Source organism: Ranitomeya variabilis, chromosome 8, assembly GCF_051348905.1.
Source record: "Ranitomeya variabilis isolate aRanVar5 chromosome 8, aRanVar5.hap1, whole genome shotgun sequence".
In the NCBI taxonomy this organism is placed as follows: Eukaryota; Metazoa; Chordata; class Amphibia; order Anura; family Dendrobatidae; genus Ranitomeya; species Ranitomeya variabilis.
In genome coordinates this window covers 116,368,342-116,393,169 of record NC_135239.1, presented here as the reverse complement: position 1 = coordinate 116,393,169, position 24,828 = coordinate 116,368,342, and the positions used below count along the sequence as shown (strand labels likewise).

Sequence of the window (24,828 nt, the reverse complement as noted above, 5' to 3'; positions counted from 1 at the left end):
AGAAAGAAAGAAAGAAAGAAAGAAAGAAAGCACTGGTGAACTCATCAATGCAAAAAGACCTGGGCGTCCACGGAAGACAACAGTGGTGGATGATCGCAAAATAATCTCCATGGTGAAGAGAAACCCCTTCACACAAGAATACAAAGGCTAAAAAACATCTAAAAAAGCCAGCACAGTTCTGGAAGAACATTCTTTGCACAGATGAAACCAAGATCAACCTCTACCAGAATGATGGAGAGAGAAGAGTATGGTGAAGGTGTGGTACAGCTCATGATCCAAAGCATACCACATCATCTGTAAAACACGGCGGAGGCAGTGTGATGGCTTGGGCATGCATGGCTGCCAGTGGCACTGGGTCACTAGTGTTTATTGATGATGTGACACAGGACAGAAGCATCCAAATTAATTCTGAGGTATTCAGAGACATACTGTGTGCTCACATTCAGCCAAATGCAGCCAAACTGATTGGTTGTCGTTTCATACTACAGATGGACAATGACCCAAAACATAAAGCCAAAGCAACCCAGGAGTTTATTAAAGCAAAGAAGTGGAATATTCTTGAATGGCCAAGTCAGTCACCTGATCTCAACCCAATTGAGCATTCATTTCACTTGTTAAAGACTAAACTTCAGACAGAAAGGCCCATAAACAAACAGCAACTGAAAACCACCTCAGTGAAGGCCTGGCAGAGCATCACAAAGGAGGAAACACAGCATCTGGTGATGTCCATGAGTTCAAGACTTCAGGCAGTCATTGCCAACGAAGGGTTTTCAACCAAGTACTAAAAATGAACATTTTATTTGAAATTATTTAATCAGTCCAATTACTTTTGGTCCCTTTAAAAACAGGGTGGCACATGTTAAGGAGCTGAAACTCCTAAACCCTTCATCCAATTTTAATGTGGATAACCTCAAATGAAAGCTGAAAGTCTGAACTTCAACTGCATCTGAATTGTTTTGTTTGAAATCCATTGTGGTAATATCTATAACCAAAATTAGAAAAATGTTGTCTGTCCAAATATATATGGACTTAACTGTACATAACAGCAGAGGAAGCTATATAATACAGTAAGGGATGGCACCATATGTAACTAGAGCGGATGCTACGCAATAAGGGACGGTGTGATACATAATAAAAGGGCTACATGGATTACATTGAGAATTACATTTGTTGTAAATGGTATAAAATACTGGATCTTGCTTCATTACATCAGATAAAGTGACTTTGCTCACAATCTGTGCGATTTCCTTTTTCTCCAAGCGCGCTTGTAAATGGACAGTGTTAGGCTACGTTCACATTTGTGTTGTGCGCCGCAGCGTCGGCGACGCAACGCACAACGCAAATGTGAACGCATGCACAACGCAGCGTTTTGTGACGCATGCGTCCTTTTTTTGCTTGATTTTGGACACACAAAAAATGCAACTTGCTGCGTCCTGTGCACCCTGACGCTTGCGAAGCATGCGTCACAAAACGCAAATGCAACGCATGTCTATGCGCCTCCATGATAAATATAGGGGTGCATGACGCATGCGGCGACGCAGCGGCAACCGACGCTGCGTCGCACAACGCTAATGTGAACGTAGCCTTATAAATGAGTACACTGTATACTAAGCGACTGTGCTATACATAATAAGGCTACTTCCCTGTATTTGTGTGCAGTGTTGGTGTGCTGCCCGCTTTTAGAGACGCATTGAGCATGTCCTATTCTGATCCTCCAAATCGGATCAGAAGAGGACATTCTCTGACCCTCACAGATCTCATTCTCAGATCCGTGATTTTCATGTATGTGTGAATAAACCTATAAAACTCTACAAACCCGTGTGCCATCCGATTTAAAAAAAAAAAAAAAAAAAGGGGGAGCACACCTACATTCTCACATTGGTGTGAAATATCTAAAAAGGGATTTTACAGATAAATTTTATCACTCCACGTCACAAATTGGAGATAAAGATTAATATTTACATTCAAAATATTTAGATTTGAGAGTCCTCAGTGGTTGATACCTTTTTAATGGCAAACTGAAAAAATGGTAACAAATTGAGATGATATCAACTACTGAGGACTCTCCATTCTACGTATTTTTCTATCTATTGGCTAACACAGTACAGATATTTATCTTTCCTGTATTTACATCCAGGCACTTACCGTTGATGTCTCATCTGATTGCTGCTTTCTCCTGTTTGTTCTCCATCTGATCAGACCTTCATGTCGACATCTCCCATCCACGACTCATCTTGTCACGATGATCTTCTCAGCCCTGAAAATAACAAGGTCACATACATTATATACACACATGTGGCCCCCCCCCCCCCCCCCCCGAATACAGATATGTACCTCACCATTAATATACTATTAGCCACTCACCATTAACAATATAAAGTGATAAGCAACACTGTCTTCATGCTTCCTAATACTCAGCAAAACCATAAATCTGGTCACTGGGGGATGCGAGGGTGGAAGCTACAATGGTAGGAACCTTGAAGCGCACATTTACTAGTATCATAACATGTGATAGTAGGTATTGTGCCCTCTGATTAAGAGGGTTGTAGGGTTATCCAGGACTGTATTAATATTTTGCTGTGGGCTTATGAGCTGACAGGCAAGTAGTTGCTAAGTACCTGCCCTTTCTGCGCAGGACAGATCTCTGCTGGCACAGTGTGGTCACTGACCGCTTCTGTCAGCGATTCTGCGTTTTCCGCTGCCATCCCGTCGACAGAGTAGCGGCTTTTCTACTGCAGTGCTCTGTTAATGGGTTATTTCAGCCAATGTCACACTTATCACTGTAAGGAAAAATAGATCACCTAATTTAGATTCACTGAGAAGGGATTTACATTAAAACTTAACTTCTGTTTAATTAAATAACTCCAAATATTACTGCATAAATCCATTGCATATGTCAAAACCCAGTATAATACCCTGGAAGTGACTCTAACATAACTAGATGGGCATTTCCTGAAGGAAATACATGGTGCTTGAACAGCGCTGCTAGCTTTACAGCAGCACTTACTTTTCACACACGAGACCGGGGGTGCACTTACTTTTCACACCCGAGACCGGGGGTGCACTTACTTTTCACACCCGAGACCGGGGGTGCACTTACTTTTCACACCCGAGACCGGGGGTGCACTTACTTTTCACACCCGAGACCGGGGGTGCACTTACTTTTCACACCCGAGACCGGGGGTGCACTTACTTTTCACACCCGAGACCGGGGGTGCACTTACTTTTCACACCCGAGACCGGGGGTGCACTTACTTTTCACACCAGAGACCGGGGGTGCACTTACTTTTCACACCCGAGACCGGGGGTGCACTTACTTTTCACACACGGGAACGGGGGTGCACTTACTTTTCACACACGGGACGGGAGGGTGTCATAGTCACTTTATTCTGATGTTTGACTTTGATAAATGATCATCTCCTAAAATGGACACCATACATTTGCATAGCTGCCATCTTTGGAAGGTCAAGTTGGGTGTCATGGAAAGGTCGCCATTAATTCCTATGGGAAATTTTTTTTTTAAATGCGATTTAAAAAAAAAAAAAAAAAAAAACTACAAATCGGATCGACTCCAAATATACATAGCACACCTGTCCCCACCGAGGGCTTCGAAACGCCACCTGAACGGGGTCTCTGCGCAGAGCGGTTCGGGCCGCATTAATTGCGGAAAACGCGGAGAAATACTAGATGGGTATTTCCTGAAGGAACTACAGATAGTGCTTTGGAATGGTGCCTGGGCTGCCCCTGCAAGACTTTCACACTTGGGTGCCCCTCAGGCGCTGGTTTGGTAGTTGTAGCCCCTCAGGGTGGGTGAGCTTAACCCCTAGGGACCTGCTGAGGCTCAGGGGTCACTTTGATGCTCAGGGCCACTTTGACCCTTGGGGGTCCTAGGGGTCTATTTGACCTTCAGGGGTCACTTTGACCTTCAGGGGTCCAGGGGGTCACTTTGACCCTAGGGGGTCAATTTGACCCTTGTGGGTTACTTTGACCATCGGGGGTCCCTGGGGGAAAATTTGACCTTCAAGGGTTACTTTGACCCTCAGGGCCTGATTTGGTGGGTGGTACCACCCTGGGTCCGATTTGGTGTGCGGGGTCACCCTGGGTCTGATTTGGTGGGCGGGGTCACTCTGGGTCCGATTTGGTGGGCAGGGTCACTCTGGGTCCGATTTGGTGGGCAGGGTCACTCTGGGTCCGATTTGGTGGGCGGGGTCACTCTGGGTCCGATTTGGTGGGCGGGGTCACTCTGGGACCGATTTGGTGGGCGGGGCAATAATTATAATATAACTACAGATAGTGCTTTGGAATTGTGCTGTGCTATCACTTTAAGAGCTGATATTATCTGACAAAACCTGTGTGCTGGGTTCATGTAGGCGTTGGCATAGTAACTGGGTCTGACTGCGCATATCAATGAGCTAATCAGCCAGGTGGCAGTTGGCAGTTATTTTGAAATTGCCTCAGAAATCAGGCCTTTATACCCAATGAGGAAATTTCCCTATTGAAACGCATTGAGACAATGCTTTCCAATGAGGGGAAAACCATTTTCAAACGCAAATTGCGCCAAAACTACAAATCCGATCAACACGAAAAATACTTAGCACACCTCTCGTGGACGCTGGCTTCGAAATGACACCTCACTGGAGTCTGTGCGTTCAGCGGTTGGGGCTGCATTAATTGCGGAAAAAAGCCTAATAATAATTAGATGGGTATTTCCTGAAGGAACTACAGATAGTGCTTTGGAATGGTGCCCGGGCTGCCCCTGCAAGACTTTCACACTTGGGTGCCCCTCAGGCGCTGGTTTGGTAGTTGTAGCCCCTCAGGGTTGAGGCCACTCTGGGTCCGATTTGGTGGGCCGGGTCACTCTGGGTCCGATTTGGTGGGCCGGGTCACTCTGGGTCCGATTTGGTGGGCCGGGTCACTCTGGGTCTGATTTGGTGGGCCGGGTCACTCTGGGTCCGATTTGGTGGGCCGGGTCACTCTGGGTCCGATTTGGTGGCCCGGGTCACTCTGGGTCCGATTTGGTGGCCCGGGTCACTCTGACAGCAGGACAGGGGAATGGCTGATAACAGAGAGAATAGACTGACAGCAGGACAGGGGAATGGCTGATAACAGAGAGGAGCTGATATTATCTGACTGACAAAACCTGTTTCCTAGTGGGCTCGTAGGCGTTGGCATAGTAACTGGATCTGACTGCGCATATCAATGAGCTAATCAGCCAGGTGGCAGTTGAGTTATGTTGAAATTGCCTCAGAAACCAGGCCATTATACCCTATGAGGAAATTTCCCTATTAAAACGCATTGAGACAATGCTTTCCAATGAGGGGAAAACAATTTTCAAATGCAAATTGCGCCAAAACTACAAATCCGATCGACACGAAAAATACTTGGCACACCTCTCGTGGACGCTGGCTTCAAAATGGCGCCTCACTGGAGTCTGTGAGTGCAACGGTATGGGCCGCATTAATTGCGGAAAAAAGCCTAATAATAATAACTAGATGGGCATTTCCTGAAGGAAATACATGGTGCTTGAACAGCTCTGCGCTGTATGCTGCGGGGCTCTGCGCTGTATGCTGCGGGGCTCTGCGCTGTATGCTGCGGGGCTCTGCGCTGTATGCTGCGGGGCTCTGCGCTGTATGCTGCGGGGCTCTGCGCTGTATGCTGCGGGGCTCTGCGCTGTATGCTGCGGGGCTCTGCGCTGTATGCTGCGGGGCTCTGCGCTGTATGCTGCGGGGCTCTGCGCTGTATACTGTAATAATAATAAGACTACAGATAGTGCTTTGGAATTGTGCTGTGCTGTCACTTTAAGAGCTGATATTATCTGACAAAACTGTGACCTGGTGGAGTTGGTAGGCATTGGCATAGTAACTGTGTCTGGCTGCGCATATCAATGAGCTAATCAGCCAGGTGGCATTTGGCAGTTAAGTTATTTTTAGAAATTGCCTCAGAAACCAGCCCATTTTAAACGTATAGGAAAATTTCCCTATTGAAATGCATTGAAACAATGCTTTCCAATGAGGGGGAAACAATTTTCAAATGCAAATTGCACCAAAACTACAAATCCGATCGACATGAAAATAACTTAGCACACCTCTCGTGGACGCTGGCTTCGAAATGACACCACACTGGAGTCTGTGCGTTCAGCGGTTCGGGCCGCATTAACTGCGAAAAAAAGCCTAATAATAATAATAATAAGAAGAAGTTTACCACGATGGAATAACAGTATAGTGCTTTGTTCCAAAGCACTATAATAAGAAGAAAATATAAGAAATCGGATTACAATATGTTGCTTGAACCTAGGAGGTTCAAGCACCATAATAAAATATAAGAAATCGGATTACAATATGTTGCTTGAACCTAGGAGGTTCAAGCACCATAAATATAAGAAATCGGATTACAATATGTTGCTTGAACCTAGGAGGTTCAAGCACCATAATAGGAAAATATAAGAAATCGGATTACAATATGTTGCTTGAACCTAGAGGGTTCAAGCACCATAATAAGAAGTTTACCACGATGGAATAACAGTATAGTGCTTTGTTCCAAAGCACTATAATAAGAAGAAGAAAATATAAGAAATCGGATTACAATATGTTGCTTGAACCTAGGAGGTTCAAGCACCATAAATATAAGAAATCGGATTACAATATGTTGCTTGAACCTAGAGGGTTCAAGCACCATAATAATAATAAGAAGTTTACCACGATGGAATAACAATATAGTGCTTTGTGCCAAAGCACTATAATAATAAGAAGTTAACCACGTTCGGATTACAATGTATGTGCTTTGTTCCAAAGCACTATAAAAAATATGAGACATCGGATTACAATATGTTGCTTGAACCTAGGGGGCTCAAGCACCATAATAAAAACAATAGTTTGTTTTTAGATCAGTCTCCTATTCGGAGATCTAGAGTAGAATAGTTGTCTCAGGTGTTTGGTCTCCATGTGTTTTGTCTTCTCTTACTCAGACTCCTAATCCGTAGACACTATAGATTTAATATAAGAGACTAATATTCAATTAAAGACACGTCAGGCCAATGTATAGTGGACAATGCCCTGCACGGAGCTTACAGGTTGAGTGACCGCAATGGATGGACACCACAAATTACGGTATGTAAGTCGAGAGTACTTTGTCAATCTAGTCCCTACATTAAAATATGGGACAAGCATCTATTCCAAAATAGTGCATCCGGATAGAACACACAGGCTCAACCTACAGTGGTGTAAGTGTGAATGCCCCGATCACTAATATCAAGAGTCTTCCAATTTATACAGGGTAAACACACTCCCACCTCTATTCCCATATTGAGACCACCTATTTTCATGTTGATCCCTGCAACCACTAGTCTTTATATTCCACTATCTTGTATTCTTATTGAAATATTATAATTTCTATTCCCTGAAAGGCACTTCCATCCAGGTGTATAGCACTCTGTGTCAGCACTGCAGCCTAAAGCATATTGCACTGTGCCCCATATTAAATATTAGGTTTTGTTTGAGTGCTGGAAGTAGTCCACGTAATAAGACTGTGGTTCTGCATGCACAGCACCGTGTAGCAAATGGCTTTGCCGAGATGCTGGTAATTGAAAGGCTCAGTCATGGCCATCCGTGATGTCTATAAGGCCTCTTTCACACTTCCGTCTTTTTGTCTCACATCGAAATCCGTCGAGTTTTGAAAAAACAGGATCCTGCTAATTTTTCTGCAGGATCCTGTTTTTTTCCCATAGACTTGTATTAGCGACGGATTGTGACAGATGGCCATCCGTTTCATCCGTCGTGCACTGGATCTGTCGGAAAATAGCGGTCCATCGTGGAGAGAAAACTTTCAGGGGAACGGTTTTTTCTGCACTTCGGAAAATTGGTCAGCCACGGGTCCTGCGCTGTCAGTCTTTGGCTATAATGGAAGCCTATGGACGCAGGATCCATCGCTGACAGTCACACACAGGAATCCAGCGACATATCATGTTTTTTCCCTCTGAACATGCCCGGAAGGATTTTTCTCTCTCTCCCTCTCTCCCCCTCAGGCTTTTTCACACGAGCACATAAAACGGCCGATTGCTACGTGACAGCACTCTGCTAGCACATGTTATACTATGAGGCACTACACCTCAGCGATTTTATTCTTTTTTTTTTTTTTTTCTCATGGCGATTCGTTGCAGCATGCTGCAATAGGCAGCAAGACTATGCTCCCATGCACACACCCAAGTCTATAGGTGCGTTTTAAACATCGGAGTGCACTCTGATGTCCACTGTTAAAATAGAAGTGGACAGAGCCTGGTCACGCATTACACCACTGCTCCCATAGAAGTGGATGGATCGGTGTCACACATTACACCACTTCTACCTGTGTGTGACCCTTCTCTGTCGATTTCTAAGGGAGCAAGGGTGTAATAAAGTAGATAGGCCCTTTCCTGCCTAAATATACCAACCCACAGACGCTCCAGAATTGGTACTGGAATACTAGTTTCGACAATCTGTCTTACTTATGGTCTGTCTTTTCTGCTGGTTGCCAGGGAATATATAGCTAAAACATGTATATTAATGGGGTGTGTTCAAGTCCCCTCCCTCACAACCTTCCAAATGGAACTATCAATTGCAGCATCTGGAAGGTTAATCAGCCAGGGTCAGTGAGTGCATGGCCCTAACTATTAGGGCATGTTCACACTTTGCAGATTTTGCTGCAGATTTTTCCGAAGCGGATTTGGAAAAACCGCAGCGGTTTTCGCTGCGGATTTTACTGCGGTTTCTTCTGCGGATTCCTCTGCGGGTTTCCAACAGCACTTTCCTATTGGTGCATGTTGAAAACCACTGCGGAATCCGCAGAAAGAAGTGACATGCTCCTTCTTTTTTTCCGCAGCAATTCCGCGCGGTTTTTAAAGGGATTTTCCGCAAAGTGGGAACAGCGGTTTTTGTTTTCCATAGGGTAACATTGTACTGTACCCTGCATGGAAAACTGCAGCGGATCCGCAGCAAAAACCGCAAAGTGTGAACATAGCCTTAAGGTACCTTCACACTAAACTACTTTGCAACGATAGCGATCCGTGACGTTGCAGCGTCCTGGATAGCGATATCGTTGGGTTTGATACGCAGCAGCGATCGGGATCCTGCTGTGATATCGCTGGTCGTTGCTGAAAGTCCTGAACTTTATTTGGTCGTCAGATCGGTGTGTATCGTTGTTTGACAGCTAAAGCAACGATGCCAGCAATGTTTTACAATGGTAACCAGGGTAAATATCGGGTTACTAAGCGCAGGGCCGCGCTTAGTAACCCGATATTTACCCTGGTTACCATTGTAAATGTAAAAAAAAACAGTACATACTCACCCTCTGATGTCTGTCAGGTCCCTGGCAGTCTGCTTCCCGCACTGACTGTGAGCGCTGGCCGGCCGTAAATCACAGCACAACGGTGACGTCACCGCTGTGCTCTGCTTTTACTTTACGGCCGGCCGGAGCTCACAGTCAGTGCGGGAAGCAGACGGCCAGGGACCTGACGGACATCAGAAGGTAAGTATGTACTGTTTTTTTTTTTTTTACATTTACAATGGTAACCAGGGTAAACATCGGGTTACTAAGCGCGGCCCTGCGCTTAGTAACCCGATGTTTACCCTGGTTACCCGGGGACTTTGGCATCGTTGGTCGCTGGAGAGCTGTCTGTGTGACAGCTCTCCAGCGACCACACAGCGACGCTGCAGCGATCGGCATAGTTGTCGATATCGCTGCAGCGTCGCTTAACCCCTTTCTGACATCTGACGTACTATCCCGTCGAGGTGGGGTGGGCCCGTATGACCACCGACGGGATAGTACGTCATACGCGATTGGCCGCGCTCACGGGGGGAGCGCGGCTGATCGCGGCCGGGTGTCAGCTGCATATTGCAGCTGACATCCGGCACTATGTGCCAGGAGCGGTCACGGACCGCCCCTGGCACATTAACCCCCGGCACACCGCGATCAAACATGATCGCGGTGTACCGGCTGTATAGGGAAGCATCGCGCAGGGAGGGGGCTCCCTGCGGGCTTCCCTGTGACCCCCGCAGCACCGCGATGTGATCGCGTTGCTCCGAGGGTCTCCTACCTCCCTCCTCCTCGCAGGTCCCGGATCCAAGATGGCCGCGGCATCCGGGTCCTGCAGGGAGGGAGGTGGCTTACCGAGTGCCTGCTCAGAGCAGGTGCTGGTAAGCCTGCTGCACTCTAAGTGAGATCGGTGATCTGACAGAGTGCTGTGCACACTGTCAGATCACCGATCTGTAATGTCCCCCCCTGGGACAAAGTAAAAAAGTAAAAAAAAAAAATTTTTCCACATGTGTAAAAAAATAAATAAAAAATAAATTCCTAAATAAAGAAAAAAATATATATATTACTCCCATAAATACATTTCTTTATCTAAATTAAAAAAAAAACAATAAAAGTACACATATTTAGTATTGCCGCGTCCGTAACGACCCAACCTATTAAACTGCCCCACTAGTTAACCCCTTCAGTAAACACCGTAAGAAAAAAAGAGGCAAAAAACAACGCTTTATTACCATACCGCCGAACAAAAAGTGGAATAACACGCGATCAAAAAGACAGATATATAAATAACCATGGTACCGCTGAAAACGTCATCTTGTCCCGCAAAAAACGAGCCACCATACAGCATCATCAGCAAAAAAATAAAAAAGTTATAGTCCTGAGAATAAAGCGATACCAAAATAATTATTTTTTCTATAAAATAGCTTTTATCGTATAAAAGCGCCAAAACATAAAAAAATGATATAAATGAGGTATCGCTGTAATCGTACTGACCTGAAGAATAAAACTGCTTTATCAATTTTACCAAACGCGGAACGGTATAAACGCCTCCCCCAAAAGAAATTCATGAATAGCTGGTTTTTGATCATTCTGCCTCACAAAAATCGGAATAAAAAGCGATCAAAAAATGTCATGTGCCCGAGAATGTTACCAATAAAAACGTCAACTCGTCCCGCAAAAAACAAGACCTCACATGACTCTGTGGACTCAAATATCGAAAAATTATAGCTCTCAAAATGTGGTAACGCAAAAAATATTTTTTGCAATAAAAAGCGCCTTTCAGTGTGACGGCTGCCAATCATAAAAATCCGCTAAATAACCTGCTGTAAAAGTAAATCAAACCCCCCTTCATCACCCCCTTAGTTAGGGAAAAATAAAAAAATAAAAAAAATGTATTTATTTCCATTTTTTCCATTAGGGTTGGGGTTAGGAATAGGGTTTTTGCTAGGGTTTTTGCTAGGGTTTTTGCTAGGGTTTTTGCTAGGGTTTTTGCTAGGGTTTTTGCTAGGGTTATTGCTAGGGTTAGGGCTAGGGTTAGGGCTAGGGTTGGGGCTAGGGTTAAGGCTACAGTTAGGGTTGGGGCTAAAGTTAGGGTTAGGGTTTGGATTACTTTTACGGTTGGGAATAGGGTTAGGGGTGTGTCAGGGTTAGGGGTGTGGTTAGGGTTACCATTGGGATTAGGGTAAGGGGTATGTTTGGATTAGGGTTTCAGTTATAATTGGGGGGTTTCCACTGTTTAGGCACATCAGGGGCTCTCCAAACGGGACATGGCATCCGATCTCAATTCCAGACAATTCTGCGTTGAAAAAGTAAAACAGTGCTCCTTCCCCTCAGAGCTCTCCCGTGTGCCCAAACAGGGGTTTACCCCAACATATGGGGTATCGGCGTACTCAGGAGAAATTGGACCCCAAAAGATGTTGTCCAATTTGTCCTGTTACCCTTGGAAAAATACAAAACTGGGGGCTAAAAAATAAGTTTTGTGGAAAAAAAAAGATTTTTTATTTTCACGGCTCTGCGTTGTAAACTGTAGTGAAACACTTGGGGGTTCAAAGTTTTCACAACACATCTAGATAAGTTCCTTGGGGGGGTCTATTTTCCAATATGGGGTCACTTGTGGGGGGTTTCTACTGTTTAGGTACATCAGGGGCTCTGCAAATGCAACGTGACGCCTGCAGACCAATCCATCTAAGTCTGCATTCCAAACGGCGCTCCTTCCCTTCCGAGCTCTGCCATGCACCCAAACAGTGGTTTACCCCCACATATGGGGTATCAGCGTACACAGGACAAATTGGACAACAACGTTTGGGGTCCAATTTATCCTGTTACCCTTGTGAAAATACAAAACTGGGGGCTAAAAAATCATTTTTGTGAAAAAAAATTTTTTATTTTCACGGCTCTGCGTTATAAACTGTAGTGAAACACTTGGGGGTTCAAAGCTCTCAAAACACATCTAGATAAGTTCCTTAAGGGGTCTACTTTCCAAAATGGTGTCACTTGTGGGGGGTTTCAACGTTTAGGCACATCAGGGGCTCTCCAAACGCAACATGGCATCCCATCTCAATTCCAGTCAATTTTGCATTGAAAAGTCAAATGGCGCTCCTTCCCTTCCAAGCTCTGCCCTGCGCCCAAACAATGGTTTACACCCACATATGGGGTATCGTCGTACTCGGGAGAAAATGGACCCCAAAAGTTGTTGTACAATTTGTCCTGTTACCCTTGGTAAAATAAAACAAATTGGAGCTGAAATAAATTGTGTGAAAAAAAGTTAAATGTTCATTTTTATTTAAACATTCCAAAAATTCCTGTGTAACACCTGAAGGGTTAATATATTTCTTGAATGTGGTTTTGAGCACCTTGAGGGGTGCAGTTTTTAGAATGGTGTCACACTTGGGTATTTTCTGTCATATAGACCCCTCAAAATGACTTCAAATGAGATGTGGTCCCTAAAAAAAAAAATGGTGTTGTAAAAATGAGAAATTTCTCGTCAACTTTTAACCCTTATAACTCCCCAACAACAAAAAATTTGGTTCCAAAATTGTGCTGATGTAAATGTGGGAAATGTTACTTATTAAGTATTTTGCGTGACATATGTCTGTGATTTAAGGGCATAAAAATTCAAAGTTGGAAAATTGCGAAATTTTCAAAATTTTCGACAAATATCTGTTTTTTTCACAAATAAACGCAAGTTATATCGAAGAAATTTTACCACTATCATGAAGTACAATATGTCACGAGAAAACAGTGTCAGAATCGCCAAGATCCGTTGAAGCGTTCCAGAGCTATAACCTCATAAAGGGACAGTGGTCAGAATTGTAAAAATTGGCCCGGTCATTAACGTGCAAACCACCCTTGGGGGTGAATGGGGTTAATGTGACGGTACCTTTACTGCAGACCAAGATAAGTTAGTTAGTCAACTCCCCAGTCAACAAGATAAGCACATCATCAAAGTAGCAGAACCATAGTGAAAGAACTGTACATTTTTCCAGATCTTCTGAAAATACAATTCTTTCCTCCCACCAGCCTAAGAATAAATTCAAATAAGTAGGGACACATGGGCTTCCCATTGCAGTACCCCTGAGCTGCTGGAAGACTCGCCCACCAAATAGGAAAAAAAAATTGTGCCTCAGGATGAAGTTCAAAAGATCCACCATAAAACTGGAGCAAGATCAGAGAAGAGTTACCAGGATGGTGAGCAGACTGCAAAGTATGTCTTAATAGGCATGATTAACCCCTTTCTGACATTGGACGTACTATCCCGTCGAGGTGGGGTGGGCCCGTATGACCACCGATGGGATAGTACGTAATATGCGATCGGCCGCACTCACGGGGGGAGCGCAGCCGGGTGTCAGCTGACTATCGCAGCTGACATCCGGCACTGTGCCAGGAGCGGTCACGGACCGCCCCCGGCACATTAACCCCCGACACACTGCGATCAAACATGATCACATTGTTCCGGCGGTATAGGGAAGCATTGCGCAGGGAGGGGGCTCCCTGCGGGCTTCCCTGAGACCCCCGGAGCAACGCGATGGTCTCTTGCCACCTCCTCGCTGCAGCAGGCCCGGATCCAAAATGGCCGCGGCATCCGGGTCCTGCAGGGAGGTGGCTTCACAGCGCCTGCTCAGAGCAGGCGCCGGGAAGCCAGGAGCTGTGCATGTCAGATCGCCGATCTGACACAGTGCACAGCAAAGTGTCAGATCAGCGATCTTACACTATAACATTTTGTCCCCCCCTGGGGCAATGTTATAGTGTAAAAAAAAATATTAACATGTGTGAAAAAAAAAAAAAATTTAAATTCCCAAAAAAAATTCCAAAAAAAAAAATATATTGTTCCTATAAATACATTTATTTATCTAAATTAAAAAAAACAATAAAAGTACACATATTTAGTATCGCCGCGTCCGTATCGACCTGACCTATAAAACTGTCCCACTAGTTAACCCCTTAAGTGGACACCGCAAAAAGAGGCAAAAAACAACGCTTTATTATCATACCGCCAAACAAAAAGTGGAATAACACGCGATCAAAAAGACGGATATAAATAACCATGGTACCGCTGAAAACGTCATCTTGTCCCGCAAAAAACGAGCCGCCATTCAGCGTCATCAAAGAAAAAGTAAAAAAAAGTTAGTCCTCAGGATAAAGCGATGCAAAAATAATTATTTTTTATATAAAATTGTTTTTATCGTATAAAAGCGCCAAAACATAAAAAAATTATATAAATGAGGTATCGCTGTAATCGTACTGACCTGAAGAATAAAACTGCTTTGTCCATTTTACCAAACGCAGAACGGTATAAACGCCTCCCCCAAAAGAAATTCATGAATAGCTGGTTTTTGGTCATTCTGCCTGACAAAAATCGTAATAAAAAGCTATCAAAAAATGTCACGTGCCCGAAAATGTTACCAATAAAAACGTCAACTCGTCCCGCAATAAACAAGACCTCACATGACTCTGTGAACCAAAATATGGAAAAATTATAGCTCTCAAAATGTGGTAACGCAAAAAATATTTTTTACAATAAAAAGCATCTTTCAGTGTGTGACGGCTGCCAATCATAATAATCCGCTAAAAAACCCGCTATAAAAGTAAATCAAACCCTCCTTCATCACCCCCTTAGTTAATTTTAAAATTAAAAAAATTTATTTATTTCCATTTTCCCATTAGGGTTAGGGCTAGGGTTAGGGCTACAGTTAGGGTTGGGGCCAAGGTTAGGGTTGGGGCTAAAGTTAGCGTTAGGGTTTGGATTACATTTACGGTTGGAATAGGGTTGGGATTAGGGTTAGGGGTGTGTTAGGGTTACCGTTGGGATTAGGGTTAGGGATGAGTTTGGATTAGGGTTTCAGTTATAATTGGGGGGTTTCCACTGTTTAGGCACATCAGGGGCTCTCCAAACGCGAAATGGCGTCCGATCTCAATTCCAGCCAATTCTGCGTTGAAAAAGTAAAACAGTGCTCCTTCCCTTCCGAGCTCTCCCGTGCGCCCAAACAGGGGTTTACTCCAACATATGGGGTATCAGCGTACTCAGGACAAATTGGACAACAACTTTTGGGGTCCAATTTCAACTGTTACCCTTGGAAAATTACAAAACTGGGGCTAAAAAATAATTTTTGTGAAAAAAAAAAAAAAAAATTATTTTCACGGCTCTGTTATAAACTGTAGTGAAACACTTGGGGGTTCAAAGTTCTCACAACACATCTAGATAAGTTCCTTGGGGGGTCTAGTTTCCAATATGGGGTCACTTGTGGGGGGTTTCAATGTTTAGGCATATCAGTGGCTCTCCAAACGCAACATGGCATCCCATCTCAATTCCAGTCAATTTTGCATTGAAAAGTCAAATGGCGCTCCTTCGCTTCCGAGCTCTGCCATGCGCCCAAACAGTGGTTTACCCCCACATATGGGGTATCGGCGTACTCAGGACAAATTGTACAACAACTTTTGGGGTCTATTTCCTCCTGTTACCCTTGGTAAAATAAAACAAATTGGAGCTGAAGTAAACTTTTTGTGAACAAGTTAAATGTTCATTTTTATTTAAACATTCCAAAAATTCCTGTGAAACACCTGAAGGGTTAATAAACTTCTTGAATGTGGTTTTGAGCACCCTGAGGGGTGCAGTTTTTAGAATGGTGTCACACTTGGTTATTTTCTATCATATAGACCCCTCAAAATGACTTCAAATGAGATGTGGTCCCTAAAAAAAAAAAAAAATGGTGTTGTAAAAATGAGAAATTGCTGGTCAAATTTTAACCCTTATAACTTCCTTAAAAAAAAAAAATTTGTTTCCAAAATTGTGCTGATGTAAAGTAGACATGTGGGAAATGTTACATATTAAGTATTTTGTGTGACATATCTCTGTGATTTAATTGCATAAAAATTCAAAGTTGGAAAATTGCAACATTTTCGCCAAATTTCCGTTTTTTTCACAAATAAACGCAGGTAATATCAAAGAAATTTTACCACTATCATGAAGTACAATATGTCACAAGAAAACAGTGTGAGAATCACCGGGATCCGTTGAAGCGTTCCAGAGTTATAACCTCATAAAGGGACAGTGGTCAGAATTGTAAAAATTGGCCCGGTCATTAACGTGCAAACCACCCTTGGGGGTAAAGGGGTTAAAGGATCTGGGAATGTCTAGCTTGCAAAAAATGAAGGCTAAGAGGAGACTTGATAGCGGTCTACAAATATCTGAAGGGATGTTTGTGTAGAGGGATCATCCTTAGGGTATGTGCACACGTTGCGGATTTCTTGCAGAAAATTCCTGAAGAAAACCGGAAATTTTCTGCAAGAAATCCGCATTTTTTTTTTTGCGTTTTTTTTCCGTTTTTTTCGCGTTTTTTTTAGCATTCTGCAAGCGTAATTAGCTTGCAGAATGCTAAAGTTTTCCCTGCGATCTGTAGCATCGCTTGGAAAACTGACTGACAGGTTGGTCACACTTGTCAAACATAGCGTTTGACAAGTGTGACCAACTTTTTACTATAGATGCAGCTTATGCAGCATCTATAGTAAAAGATAGAATGTTTAAAAATAATAAAAAAAATAAAAAAATGCTTATACTCACCCAGACATCTCACCGGCGTCCGTTCCGTATAGCTGGTCTGTGCGCACAGGACCTCCCGTGACGTCACGGTCACGTGAGCGGTCACATGACCGCTCACGACCAATCACAGGACAGTGACGTCATTCGGCGAGGTCCTTCAGCGCACACCAGGTACAGAAACCGAACGGCAGCGTGCGAGGAGGCGGCAAGACATCGAGGGTGAGTATAGGACTGTTTATTATTTTATTTCTTATTTTTTGACCACTTATATGGTGCCCAGTGCGTGGAGGAGAGTCTCCTCTCCTCCACCCTGGGTACCAACCGCATATAATCTGCTTACTTCCCGCATGGTGTGCACAGCCCCGTGCGGGAAGTAAGCAGATCAATGGACCCCTAGGTGTGCGGAATCCCTGCAATTCCGCATTTTTAATGAACATGTTGCTTTTTTTTCCGCTATGCGATTTTTTCGCGGAAAAAATCGCAACATTTGCACCAAAAATGCGGAATACCCTGTAAATAATAGGAGGCTTATGTAAGCGTTTTTTTTCGCGTTTTTATCACGTTTTTATAGCGAAAAAACGCGAAAAAAACGCTAACAATCCTGAACGTGTGCACATGGCCTTATTCTCATTTGCACATGGAAACATGAGAAGCAAATAATTTAAACTGAAAGGGAAGACCTATGGGGGCAATATCACGTCAATGTATAAGCTTACCCCCGTGTTAAACTAGCTTTTCCTGAAACAATTAGTCTTGGGGGAAATAACCCTTATGCACCTTCGGTAGACAGTAAAAGGTGGCAAGTTGTGGATGTTTAGAAACATGAAAGACCTCTTTCTCATTGATGAGGCAGGCTTCTCTCGCTCTGAGGATGGGCTTCAATTTCTCACAAAACCTCTTCTTTTTTTTTTTTTTCTTTTTTTTTTTTTTTAACAAAACGATATGACTACAAATCTACTAATGAGCTCTATTTAGAAGGACAATATTGCCACCTTTATCAGTTGGTTTGATGACCATGCTGTCAGTGGCTTTAATCACAACCCTCTTTAGGTTACCACGACATTCACGATGTATTGATATTTGGGTAAGCCCTGGATAACCAGCTTTTCGAATATATTGGTGTTGAAGATACGTGGAAGCTTAAAACTCTTGGGGCTTAAATCAATCAGTGAATAGGCATCGCCTATATTACTTTTTTTTTTTGGTCAGTAATATTTGGGGTTATTTAAAGGAAACCTCCCACTAGAAATGATGCAGTTAACCTGCAGGTTACTAGCGTTATTATGCTGCCCCGTGCCTGAACACAACCAATTGCAGTGGGGAGAAAATGAGCTTTATTCCCCCCCCCCCTTAGCTTTCCAGTATTCAGTCATATGGGCGGGGCTGCGGCCACTGTAACCGTGCCCCCCTTTCCCCCCCCCCGACCCTGCCCTGGCTGCGGGACGTCAGCGAATATTCTACTGGGCTTAGAGATGCACAGTGCATTTTTGTAGTAATGTTTGAAGTTTTAATGTGTTAATCCCTTCTCAGTGAATTTATCTAAATTAGGGACTCTTTGTCCTTTCAGTGAAAAGCATGACATGAAAAAAGTTATGGCTCTTTGAAAAACTGTAATAAGATGAAAATTGTCTGTGTCCTTTAGAGGACCTCGCACCTGCTCAAGTGTCACTTTATTCCCGCTGCTCTGAGTACTTTGGACCCCTATGGTGGATTTAGCTAATAAATGAAACCCAGAGAGGTATGTGGATCTTTAGTGATTAGTGCTAATTTTTAAGGTGTGTTTAGACACGGGCGTACACACACTGTTTTTGAAACTCTACAGAAATATACTGGCAGCGTGGGTTTTTTTTTTTTACATATTTTTTTTTTCACACATACGACAGTGGTCGCCTGAAGAATAGTCGGATTACATCAGCTTTGAAAGCTGTAAAGCTGCTAAAAGTGGTTAAAAGAAGTGTACACCTATCCTTATGGTATTTACCAGGGGGCAATAATTGACAAGATGGGAACAACCTAGTGCATACTTATTAAAGAAATGGCAAGAGAGTATGCAATTGCTATGGGATCACCGTATAAAAACAATTTTTATTAATATAAATGACACAAAATTGGTGGAACAATACGCAAAAGATAATGAAAACAAATAAAAGGCCAAATGGCCAAACATATACACACAAAGGTGAGACTATAATAAGGAGAACGCCTGTCCTCGTTTGCCAATAAAATAGTAGTAACATACAAGGTATGTGTGGGCCGCAGTAATAAATCTATACCAATATACACATATAACAAATGTATCAATATACAAGAAATGGTGTAATAAAGGGAATGACCAATATATGGCCAAATAGAATCACAAAAATGAAAATCACAGCCAGATAATAAATTATCCAAATGAATAAATGTAGCATTCAGGATTAGAAGCCTGCATTGATAATAAGAGAAAATGGAGAGCAGTAGTATGCCCAATAGAGACCAAGTAAGCCTGGCAGACCTAGCAACAATGGAGAGGGGTCCTTGAATGAGGCATGAAATGGGATGAGTACTAGAGACCCCACAGGTTTCGCCACTTCTGTTGTGACTTATTCCTGCCATTAGTAAATATTAAAAAATAGAGCAGTGCGAACCAGATAAAAGCATAACCTCTACTTTTGACCTAGTGACCAGTTCTGTGGCACATGGACGAGTTTGAAGCCGAGGAAGAAGACGTGTGTAGCAGATCTAGAATGTTTTATGCAAGACTGATTTCTGTTTCAAAGGAGAGAAGAATTTTTCACAAAGCGCTGGGATTCTTTCTGTGCATGTTTATGGCGTGGAAGTTGCAAATATGCCGGCTTGAACTCTATAGCGCCACCTGTTGGAAGCAGTGATCCTACAAGTCACTATTGACACTTTAACAAGTCTACAATATGACTTAGGATAAAAGCCAAACCGGAATCTCCATTTCTGACACTGTTTCAGGGTATTGTCCCTTGTCAGTGCAAAGTATGAAAACTGATTAGGCTAGGTGAGAGGCTCTGGACTGAGGTCTAAGAGGTAATGTTTCTCCTTGTGGAGAGTGACATACTGGCCTTCACATGCCAACAGGTGGCGCTATAGAATTCAAGTCCTGTTTGTCTCTGAAGAGGCAATTTGCCTATTAAATTTCCCAGAGGGGCATTACACGGCGAATCAGCCTCCTTATATTGGCATGCCAGAGCCGGTATGTCACTCTCCACAAGGAGAAATGTCACCCCTTAGACCTAAATTGCAAATAGAAATTCATATGCTCGAATTCAATGGTTTTCAAGCTGAGGTGCAACTTGTGTGATGAAACTTCAAATCACAGCAGATTTTACTTACCGTATCTGAAACTTGTTAGGCCTGCTGCCTAGCTTTGAGCCTTGGAGAATCTGTCAGCAGGTTTTTGCTGACATCTGAGAGCAGCATGATGTAGGGGCAGAGACCCTGATTTAATGCGTCCTTTTTGTAAAATGACAGTTTTCTTTGGTGCAGATCTAGCAATGCTCTGAATGCTGAGCTCTGTATAAGGCTATTTTCACACTTCCCGTCTTTTTAGATCCGTCACAATGTGTCGTTTTGGGAAAAAACGCATCCTGCAAATGTGCCCGCAGGATTCGTTTTTTTCCCCATAGACTTGTATTGCCGGCGGATCGCGACGTATGGCCACACGTTGCGTCTGTCGTGCACTGGATGCGTCTGTATTTGGTGGACCGTCGCAGCGAAAAAACGTTCAAGGGAACGTTTTTTTCGTACTTCGTGTCCTGCATTTTAAACTGCGCATGTGTGGCCGTAACTCCCCCCCCCCTCCTCCCTGGGAGTTTACTATGGGCACCGGACACGTTGAAACACTGCGTCTGCTGCCCACGTTGTGCAGAAAATCACCACTGTCCGACCGGTACCTCGCGCCGACGCTTTGTGACAGCCCCGTACTGACTGAAGTGTGACAGAAGCCTTACCTGCTCACCCCACTGATTAATCAGCTTACTGTGTACACTGTTCATTGACACCAAGCTGCTAATCAGTAGTGGGGGTGGGGTGTCAGAGCCGGTAATTCGGAGGCACAAGACGCCTATTCCTGTAATGATGATCTCCTACTAATAAAACGCTGATTTTTATTGCCACAACACGCAACCCGGTAAGGGTTAGCTTACACAGCTGGAACAGCAGCACAATGACAGCTGGTTGGTGAACTCTTAGCGGCTGTTTGACTGCCTGTTCATACATCGCTCAGTGTGTAGAAGCCGCCATTGTTCTCTGCAGTGCCAGGTTTCTATACAAATGAGAATACACCATAGAGATTGATTTTATCTTTTACGCTGCATAAAATTGTATCGTCCAAACATTTTGCTTGTTAGATCGGATGATCGGCACTGTGTTTGTTTCACAATTATCTTGCTATTGAACGACGCTCATTTACGATCATCTTGTAGTGTAAATGTCTCCTAAGTGACACATCACTGGAATCGGGGTCTCGGGCCCTATCTCTTGCTGCTCTCGGATTACATAGTAAAACCCTGTTGGCAGATTCCTTTTAAGCTTTTGTCAATTTAGGCTTAATGGTGGTGCGACTTCAATAGCTTTTCTGCTCGCTTTTGCCTAAGCTGAGGTGCTGTCCCTAAGTTTATCGGTGGGGGTCTTACACTTACAAGACTTGGAGACGTGCAATTAGAAAATTATCTGTTGTTTAAACTGATGTTTTCATGAAACTAGCATTTAATTTGAAAATATAAACATTATGAAAAATTAATTTTGCCACTTGTATTAAAAAACATAATCTTGCAGTTTTCGTAAAGGCCACGAAGCCGAATACCAGAGGTTTTCTTTTTGTTTTTTTTATTCCTGTTGCTAAAAAGTGTTTTCTAGTCTAAAAATAGTAATAATATAGTAACGCTAGAATCCTTGTGTTGGTAAGGAAAGCTGTTCTTAATCCTTTATTAAACGAGTGTATGAAATAAATGCAAACATTTCATAGTTGGGAAGACTGAGCACCCTTCTGAATGTAACCAAACTGCTGTGCTAATTTATGTTCCATAATGGAAAGTGTGACAGATAATGCAGTGATAGCGGCCATCTGCATTCGCCTGGTCTATGTAGAACAGTATGCTGAACATGCCATTCATCCAAAGGAGATGGTGTAACAAGTACTTCACATGCCCATGCCTTTAGAATACTATTTAAATCTGCACGAAAGTTTGCTTTTTAGTAATTAGACTAAACTCACAAGTTAGATTTTTCTAAATGATTGAAACCTAGAATCTAGTTTTCGTTTCTGCCTGCTGAAATGCCTTTATGACATTGTATATAACACTCTTGTGATCCAAAACCTGTTTTGTCTATTTGTTTTAAATCTGGACAATAGTTCTAACTACTTTCTCTTATAACAGGGTGGATATGCAGCCTACAGGTACACTCAGCCAGCTACTGCTGCCACAGCCGCCACCGCCGCTGCAGCCGCCGCAGCCGCCTACAGTGATGGGTATGAGAGAATTAAAGTGATATTACCTTAGTACCATGCTCTCCTGCTTAGTTTAGCATTGTCTTTTAAATGTTGATGTACTATGCCCTATTGTTGCCTATGCAAAAGAGGTGAAAAAATTGTGTGCATTCGATTAGTGGGTCACCACTTAGTCATGAGGTTGGGTCCTATGCTCCTCGCGTGATAAAAGCTTGTGGTACTGGAGTAAGGTCTCTGACATAACTTGTGCCATAATGTTATTGCGTGGGCTTTGCTACACCCCATCTGCCCCAGCTTTGCCCACTTTTGCAGAGCTGTTTGAATCGGGCATAAAGTTCCAAAAGTTGCAATATATTTGTTCAACTTTGTGTTGGGCAGAAATTTTGTGCCATTTGAAGGTGTTTTACACCAGTATTCTGGCGAAACACTCGGGATGAATTTTGCCTCAGTGCTGTTACAAAGCGTCTAGTATGGTTGGACTGATTTTTCTGACTGAAAAATTAATATTGTAGAGGTTATCAACTAGTCAATAACTGTATCCCCCCAATTACAACAACCAGCATATCTGCTGTTTCAAGGTGTCAGCTCTGTCTCTCCTGGGACTTTCCTGAGTTATATCACACAATCCCAGCAGCAAATCGGCGCTGGCTTCACTCCACTTGAGACAAATCTCACATCCGGAGGAAGGGTGAACAGGCGTATCTGACTTCCTGCAGATGTCGGATCTCTCGGAAGGAGGGTGGGGTGAAGCCAGCGCTGACTGTCTGCAGGACTCACGAGAGATTACTTACTCAGGCCAAGGAGACACCGTGCTGATGTCGCTGGAATGGCCTGCACCAGAGGGAAGTATAGCGGCTATATTAATTGGGGGAAATATAGTGATTGAGAAGGGGTTTTCCAAGGAGTGGACAACATCTTAAACTAGCAAAAGGTGATTTTTTTTTTTCCTCTTATGAGTAACCATGTGTTAAAATGTTAGCCTTTCTTCAGCTGTTTTCAGCCCTGCTCTGGTCCTCTCCTGGATTGTGACCAGCCGGCTCACACAGCGTTTGAAAAGGTGACATCTGGTCCACATAATAGAAGTCTGAGAGTCAGAACAAGGCTCTTGTCTTACATTAAGAAAGGAAGTAAGTCTGCGGTGTGAGCCGGCAAGCAAGAGCCGTGGTTATGTGGGACAGGAGAAAACTGGAGCTGCACTGGCGTTACAAAAAGCAGGATCTTCTAGCTACCTGTAAAGTACTGTATGTTCAGTGTGGGCATTGAAATACAAACCAAAGGGGAAATTTAAAAAAGAAAATGCTGGAATGGGATTTTAAAGGGAGTCACTTGTACAGTGTTTGAGAAAATAACTTAAGTTGTATGCAAATGAGAGGGGGCTATGGTGCACCTTTTGGCGTGGCCAGGTTTGGTGCAGCATTACACCTTCTCATTTGCTTGCTAGAGCGAGCACTATCTGAATGCTGCTGGCGTGTGTACACCGTGGCCGGGCGCGTTCTTCTTGCCTATTTTCTGCTGGTACCACTCATTACACTCATACACCTGGACGTGTAACAAGCGGCTTCAGAGAAGTTCTCTGCACGAGCCATATCCGTACACATGCGCATACATGCTGGCAGTATCCAGACAGTCCTCACTCTGGGAAGCAAGCATTGTCAGTCAGAAACGAGGTAAGTCCCCCGCAGTATACAAATGAGGTGGCATGATGGTGCATTACTCCCTAGGCAACACCGAGGGTGCACTTTATTTGTATACAAACGATTTTCTCAGGCAATGTACCAATAACAGATACAGTGCTAGAAAGGTTTGTATAGGGGTTTTGTCCCCTACAACATTGTATAGCCCATTTAAAATGTATTTTGGGGGTGACTGACACCCTGCAAAAATGCTGTCTCTGTATTGGGAGGTATTTTTTTCTGCTTCAACTGATTTGGTAATCAAAAAACATTACCATATACATTATATGTTTGTTTTCTTATTGACTTAAGTTAAAGTCTTATTTAAAGAGTTTATTTTTTTTATATATGTATTTTGTAGCTGAATTTGCTACATAACGTGTATCAAAAATCTATACATACCTTCAAATTTAAAAACAAAAAGTGAAATTCTCTCACTGTGGAGTGAATAACCAAATCTGTACATTGAATGCCTTTTCAAATACTGCTGCCTGTCAGGAAATCAGTCCAAGAAAAATGAAGTTGATTGGCACATCCAAAAAGTAGAATCATCACATTTTATTCAGTAAGTATCAAACAAGGAAAATGCACATGCTGGTGATGGCAAAAACAGCATGTGGATTTAAATGGTTTGATACTTAAGTAATAAAATTTGAAGATTCAGTCTATTTTTTAGATGTACCGATCAATTTTTACTTTATTCAAATTTTAAGTAGTACACCTTTAATCACTTGATTTGGTCCTCCAGATGGTTGTGAAAGGAATAGGCTTACTGTACTTTAGCTCCACTGGCTCCTCTCGCCTTTTCCCTGCTGATGCAGGTGGAATCCTGACCTTCGGGGTTTGCCAAGTACAATTGCCTATTAGTCCCTGCC

General features: G+C 43.2%; 1 protein-coding gene across 16 annotated transcripts in view; it reads left to right on the top strand.

Annotated features, from left to right (window-relative positions):
• The window catches only part of RBFOX2 (RNA binding fox-1 homolog 2), a 641,301-nt gene that overhangs the window by 525,541 nt on the left and 90,932 nt on the right, over positions 1 to 24,828 (top strand). For all 16 annotated transcript variants that reach the window (XM_077276184.1, XM_077276185.1, XM_077276172.1 and 13 more), the window contains one exon: positions 22,210 to 22,301. In XM_077276184.1, coding sequence (XP_077132299.1) covers positions 22,210 to 22,301 — 92 coding nt within the window. The remainder of the gene's footprint in view (positions 1 to 22,209; positions 22,302 to 24,828) is intronic.